At 54.5% G+C, this 7,135-nt stretch overlaps 1 protein-coding gene across 1 annotated transcript; it reads right to left on the reverse strand.

The window, feature by feature from the left end:
- Positions 1-4,530: 4,530 nt before the first annotated feature.
- On the reverse strand, positions 4,531-5,691 carry PROX2 (prospero homeobox 2). The gene is made up of 3 exons (XM_010135800.1): positions 5,491-5,691; positions 4,823-5,017; positions 4,531-4,716 (listed from the first exon to the last, which is right to left on the reverse strand). Exons 1-3 carry the CDS (start codon positions 5,689-5,691, stop codon positions 4,531-4,533), a joined length of 582 nt encoding a protein of 193 aa, XP_010134102.1.
- Between the last annotated feature and the right edge of the window lie 1,444 nt (positions 5,692-7,135).

Raw genomic sequence — 7,135 nt, forward strand, 5'->3', positions numbered from 1 at the left:
GCACAAAACAAATGTTACCCTGTAAGCTTTTAATCAAAAGCCTTGCGCTGAAAAACAAATCACTGTTTTTTGCGAAGCCTGTAGAAAATGCTGCAGAGGCTGATGGTAGGTGTGATTGCTTACTCTATGCCAAAAGGAGTCGTATCTCACAATAGAAAATAGGAAATATTTCAAATTTAGAGTTTTGTAATTTTTTTATCTTACCCCCCCCCCGAAAAAAAAAAAAGGAAAGGGCAATTATGATACGGGTCTTAATGACATGGGACTGTGCCCGCCGCCCGGCAGACTGTACAGGTGGCTGAGAAGGAGTTAGTATATAAATACAGGCCGTATCCTCACGTGTGTTGAGTGTTGACCTAAATCTGTTTTTCCTTGAACTCCGTGGCACAGCTCTCGCTGGCTTTACTTGAGTAGTTGTTCTCAGGCTTTCTAGATCAGGCCCGCTTTTGAAAATGGATTTGCTAGTTTGGTATTTATCTAAGCAATGATCACATACACTTTTTCTCTGGCAACCTGCCTTCCATCCTCTCCCGCCCTAACTGCTTCCCCTCCAAGATGAGCATTACCCCCAGCCAACCTACTGAGTTTGGGTGGTGGAGGCGAGTCTGCGCTCGGCTTCCAGCAGTGAGAGACTGTCCTCTCACTCCTCTGTACACCCCTGCTCAGAGTAAGTGCCTGGGCTACGTGATGGCCTCCCTGTTGTGGTGCTTCATTATGCTGCCCTGTCTGGACAGACATCCCTGTGAGACATCTCTGTTCTCCACTGCTCTCTACACCCGAGATTGAGTGCTTGCGCCGGAGCTGCTGCTGAGCCAGGCCATCCCAGGAAGGACAGCGCAGCCCAGTCTGTGTGGTTCCATTGCCACTGTCTCGTTAAAACGGGGCTTTTCATCACAAAAGTCAAGGGAGAACAGCTCGACTGGTTGCTGCTGTAAAGCTGGCACCTGGCACAGCCTCACTCCCCAGTTCCCATCCCCTGGTCCATGGTTCACACTAATATATGATATTTCGTGGTGTGCAAAAATAAAAAGCTTTTGCTACCAGCTAGAGATACCGGTCTGTCCTGGGGGACCCCACAGGGTGTTTTAACCTTGAGACTGATCTCCACAGTCTCTCCGTGCATCACTTCAGCTTCCTCTGGTGTGGCGCTGGGTCTGAAGCACAGGGCAGCTCTGCAAACCAGAGGCAGACGAAGGGCTGTCTTCTCCAACTGAAGAGGGATGTTGGATTCCTAAATGTGGTGTTTGTGCTATAACCTGGATTAATCAGTCCTTCCAGTGCATGTAAGGAAGGGGACGGTTCACGTTGCTGAGATTTTTATGAGCATGGGCCACTAGCTTACCGGGGGATGCTTACCTGGAGAGAGCTGCCCTGATGCCAAGTGAAGGTCCCTTTCAGGAGCACCTGCTTGAACAGAGAAGGTCTAGGGCTGCTGCGGTCACTGCAGACAAGTCCAGATCATTAGCAGGAGTAAAGAAACAGACTTGGTTTATTGCTTGTCAGAGTTTCCTCTAAGCTATTTTGGCACAAGGGATGAACATACACTAGGAACTTCTTCAAGCTCTAATTAACCCTAACAAGGGCTCTTCTGGTAAGTAGTAACGTAGGTGAGTATGTGAGGGCTCTCGGGGCCTTGCTAGCTTAGTCAGTATGATCCCATCGCTGGTTTTTTGGCTGTACAGGGCCCCAACAGCCCAGAGGCAGGAACCGGCGATTTTTAGTCCTTAGCAGTCTTTGCTGCTGTTCAGCTGGGTGGAGTGGGCGCCTTGCTGTGGACGGGTTATGAATGCAACTGGAAATGTAGAAGGACAGCCCTGAGAAGTGGTTCCCAGAGGAGGGAGTTATGGGTGGTTGCGGGCTTTTTGCATATACCAGAGAAATGTGGATAGCAGGAAGGATTTTTTTTAAAGGTGGAACAGTCAGCAGTAGGTGAGTGCCCTGCCTCCACTGCTTCCTCAGGTAGATACTGGGACGTGGCGACGCAAGAGTCCACCTAAGCCCGAGGGTCACAAATGCCGTTACTGTGAGGGCAGCAGCTCCCTTCTCCCCCCAGCCCTCCAAGCAGACACATTTTGTCAGTAGAAATTCCCCTGTGACTGGCACCCGTTAGTCTTCCTTTGAAAACCAGCTGCTAGATCTTGTGCACCATTAGAATGTAAAAGAAATTACAAACCATACTTTGCACAGCTCAGTCAGTGAGACCCTAATCTGCTCAGAATTCACACCCTATTTCCCTTGCACTTCAGGCTCCATCACCCCTAGCGTAACCCTAGCTCTCCCTACATCGCAGCAGATGTGCTGCCTTCTCCATTACCAGCGCTCCGATGACCTGTGTGCTGGGAAGGCAGCGAGTTCCCTCCTTCTCTGCCAGCCAGCTGCTGCTTTCCGAAGCTCTGAGTGGAGCGTGGGGCTGTAATTTCGCTCACGTTACTTCAGGTTAGTGCAGCAGAGCTCCGCCTGCCTGGGTGCAACCCCCTGGCTCCAGGCAGGCGAGCGCCCCACAGGGAGCAGCTGCACTCGGGCTCGCCCGACGGGAGCTGTGCCTGCAGAGGGAGTAGGGAGGGACCGGCGGTTGGTAGATGCTCCCGCTGAATCCCTGACACCTCTGTGCTCTCCGTCTTGCTCGGCTGAAGGTGGACAAGGGGTAAGCTTTGGGATGTGTCTCTGTCTGCCTCCAGCCCCCCAATTCCTGATCCTCCTGACAAGTTGCACTTAGGAGCAGAGTGACTCAGGCATTAGGGTGAGGGTGCAGATTTAAACAAGCACAGTGGTTAGTGGGGGCTGCTTGGACCCCAGCGATGCTGTCAGGACGAGTCAGCCCTTTTATTGCAGTGTCATTTTTTCCCCAGCAATAGGCAAGAAATTCCCAGGGTAACACTTTAGAGCAGAAGTTATAAAATTGGTATCTAGGGTTGTAAAGGGGTCACTTAAACTACGCATTTATTTTAAAATGGATCGAGTAAATTTGGGTGTTGAGGTTGTAAAATACACAAATCTCAAAAAATGAACATACAAACAAAACCAGGAAATCTGGCTAGCCACATTTGTGATGGGGGAACCACTGTAAAACTGCCCCTATTTGGCAGACCCCAACCTTCCCTGACGTTATCACGTGCTTCCTTACCCCTGTAGATGCACTGCCTGTGGATCAGCCCGTGTGCTCATCTGGTATTGGAGCTGTGGTTTTCCTCTCCCTCATCACTTCTTGTGCTCTAGTACCTGGCTGGCACCTTACAGCACATCCAACAACATCTTGACCTTCTCTCAATCCTTTTCTCTCCTGAGCAAGGTTGCTCATCCACAGTTACGCATCGCCGCCCTCCAGAGCCCTCCTGTCAAGCCTCTCCCAGGACCTCCCTCCTCTTTATAGCCTTTCCCTCCCTACCAGCCTCTGCCAGGATGAAAGCACCCTTAATACTTCACCATGCTCCATCAGGTGAAAAAGCGTCCACTGAGTTCTGGTCATGGGGAAAAGAAACATCCTTGGGTCACACCTCTACAGCAATGGGGTTGCAGACCTGAGGGCCCAGCTCCTCACCAGCTTGTGTTAAGACCCACAGGGGCTGGTAGGTCCCAAATAATGTGCTCCTCTTTCACCACAAGCAGGTTTCGGAGCTAAGATGTTTGGGGTGGTTTTGCCACCAGCAGCACAGTGTGAAGGGACACAGGTGAGTGTTGAACATGGCGTTCTCCTCCCAGGTGACGGGCTGATGGGGGCTGGTTGCAGGGCCGAGTGGTGGGGGCTGTGCTCCCTGCGCTCCCTCGGCATCGCAGATAACAGTCCTGGAGAGGGGTCACTCCTGGGCTGCTTCCACCAGCAAGGCTAACCGGCTTGGCCACAGCATGCAGCCGCGTGGGGGGCTCTTGCCAAACAGCACAGGGGAGGCATTGTGGAGCATTGTGTGTGCTGGTTACAACAAACACTGTGTTTTACACCTCCCAGACGGGGTCAGCTCTCTTCACAGGGTGCTTGAAATACTGGAATTCACCAGCTGTTTTCTTTGGATGCTGCCATGTTGTATCTAGCCAGAAACTGAGACGTGCTGTTGGACTGGGCACATCCACTGGTCTGCTGCACCAAGACAACTCTGCCTGCTGCTAGAACCTTTGCCTGCTTTATAAACAGAAGGACTAGTTTGCCCTGATCTGCGACCCCCTGGAGAAGTGAGGGAAGGCAGATTGCCCAGGGAGAGCTGCGGTAGGGCAATTACCCAAGCCGCAGCCCGATGGCTTCATCTCCATCCCTCCCCTCCAAGGGTCTCTAGCAGGACCCTACTGGCTTTGAGCAGAGGAATAAAACCCAGAGCATAAAATCCCAGCACCTGAGGCAAGTGAGAGACCTCACCCAAGGAGCTGTCTTACAGGTCAGAGAGAAAATATTCAGAATAATGGATGTGGTACAGAGTGCACATAAGGTGCTTAGGACATCCTGACTGCACACGAGACCAGGGGCTGCTTTCACACTCAGCTGCGGAGCAGTTCTTGGGAGCCGCCAGTGGCTTTGAACACTTCCGGGGGCTTCTTTCACACTCAGCTGCGGAGCATTTCTTGGGAGCAGCCAGTGGCTTTGAACCCTTCCGGGATGTCGCTGTCCAGTTTGGAAATGATTTTGTAAATGGGTTTCTTCCAGGAGGGGTCAGCATCCTTGCCCGCCCTGAGGGCGCTGAAGAACTCCTGCAGTGTCAGGCTGGCCACCTCCAGGAACTGCCCTGGCACCTGCAGCAAGACAGGTATCAGCCCACAGCACCACTGGGTCCCTGGTTCCCACTCACCCTGGCAAACCCCATTACCCTGCCACCCCTGTCCAGATCCCCCTCCTCACCTCAAAGTCGTTCCCCTTGTTATAGTGCACGTTGAGGGCATGGAAAAGCTCTGAGTCCCGGGAGACCCAGAGGGTGCGAGCATCCACCACACCCTCCAGCAGGGCCTGCCGAGCAAACTTCTCCACCTGGATGTAGTAAAACTCACGGAAGTTGCTGAACCACTTGATGAGCTGGGAGGTGATGCAGCGGCTGAACTGCCGGGGTGGGGGGAGGAGGGAGGGAGAGCCAGAGGACAGATGTTACACCAGCGTAGAGCCTCCTGACCCATGAGCCCGCCACAAGCCCAGACACACATTGCTGGTCTGGCCCAAACCTAGCTCTGCCCCAGGGCTATGAAGGCACAGCCAGGGCTGTGGACATGCGGGTGTCCTGGTGCCTCTCCCCAGTGAGACTCGGATCCCAGCCACCCTGCGGCGGGGAGGCACATTCATGATGCGCTTTAATCCCAATGCCTCAATTACACAGAGCAAAGATGTGGCAGCTCATGTTTGCCACAGCCCCGAGCACCCACACCAGGGCAGCCCATGCTGAAGTGAGTGCCCTCTGCCCACTCCTGTCAGTGAAGTGGGGGGACATCTCCTTCCCCACGGTTCCCCAGAAAGGTAGACCGGGTGCCACACCGCATGGCAGCCCCACCTGGCACCAGCACTGGGTGCTGCTATTATACCTGCACATCGAGGAAGTAGGTCTTCAGCAGAGTGGAGCTGGGGTAGCGGGTGAAGAAAAACATCAGCTTGGCCTTCTTCAGGTGGCCAGGGGTCAGCACCTCCTGCATCTGCCTCAAGGTCAAGGAAAGCCTGCACGCAACAGCCTGGCTGCTTGGGGTGTCCCTGAGCGCCGGCTTGGCACCTACGTGCCTCATGCCCATGATAGGCCTTCCCACCGCCTGGGAAAAGGGTGGAAGAAGTGCATCCCTGGCTGGGCAGCCACTGGCTTTTCCCTTTGGCATCTCCGGAGAAGCTGCCACTCCCCTCTTCGGGCGCTTCTCAGGCCAGTGGGAACGGGGATTTGCATAAGATACCCTTACCTGGCAAAGGATAACAGGACCACTAGGGTGGCCTAAGAGCAAGTTTGGGAGCTCCCGACTTCTACCCCCAACCACGCTACAGCATCTAACCAACCCTGGGGAGCAGCAGTGCCCTCCATAGCTCAGGACCCCTTTCTTTCCCATCCCCTTTTAACCCTCTGTGGAGCAGTGGGGACTCTGGACCTTGGGAGACCGGCAGGGACTGTGCCAAGCTGTGGCTCCGGAGGACAAGAGGAGCACATACAAACCCGGGGACCTTTAGCTTCAGCCAAGCCCAGGGAACTCTCTGGCTGCCCCCAAAGGATATATGGGTGGAGGCTAAGGGTGTCCCGTCCATCAGCTCCCCATCCTGCAGCTCCCCATGGCCATGCCTGCCAGCTGGCAGCAGCACCAGGCTCTTGATGTCAACAGGGCTCAGGGGCACAGGATGCTCCTGTTGCTGTCTCACGACCGACGATCTCAGTTTGACAGTTCCCCAGTGCAAGTCGAGTGGCTCCAGAGCACCCCTGCCCGGAGCACAGGGGTTCTCTTTAGAGCCACTGCCCCAGAGGCCGTGCTGGCCATAGCCCAGTAGCTGGCTCAGCAGCTGGCTATCCTGGACAGAGTTGGCCGAGCCCAGCAAATAACCCATGCTGGGTACCTGAGAGGATTTTCTAACCCTCACTGAACTGAAAGAGCCTGCATGAGAGCCTGGTCTCTTTCCTGAAGCTCCTGACAGAGCCTCAGCCTGGGGGGAGCCCAGGGAGCCTGTTGCGTTGATGGGAGATGGCTTAGCAAGGGGCTTTCTGCATTTCTCAGCAGCAAAATACCCCTTCCTGGCATCTGGCCCTGGCACCAGGAGGCTGCCCTGCTGCTGCAGGAGGTGGCTGGCTGCCTTCGGCCAGACAGTCTTCAGGACAGAGTCCACCACCCGGGACATCACAACAGCCAGCTCATGCTTCAGTGCCTGTGAGAGGACTGTCGCTGCCAAGGGCAGGCGACCTGTGTCACCTCTATCCTCATCTTCCTTCAGCTCATGCACCTTCAGGACGCTCCTCCAGAGAGGTGCTTTGCACGGGTTGCTGGCAGCAGTGCCACTGTCCTTGTCTGGTCTGTCTACTGGCTGTCCAGGCAGTGGATGCACTTTCTCAGTACCTTCCTTGGTTTGGACAGCATCTTCAGAGTCACAGACCTGAGAGAATTTCTCCTGAAACCGCCTCAGCTGCTGTTCTAAAAAGCAGAGCTGCTCCTTCAGCTGCCGGCAGCCCTCGGCATGGGGGCTGCCCCCCATGGGGACCACTCGCCT

The sequence above is a fragment of the Buceros rhinoceros genome, unplaced genomic scaffold (genome assembly GCF_000710305.1).
Source record: "Buceros rhinoceros silvestris isolate BGI_N320 unplaced genomic scaffold, ASM71030v1 scaffold3845, whole genome shotgun sequence".
Lineage (NCBI taxonomy): Eukaryota > Metazoa > Chordata > Aves > Bucerotiformes > Bucerotidae > Buceros > Buceros rhinoceros.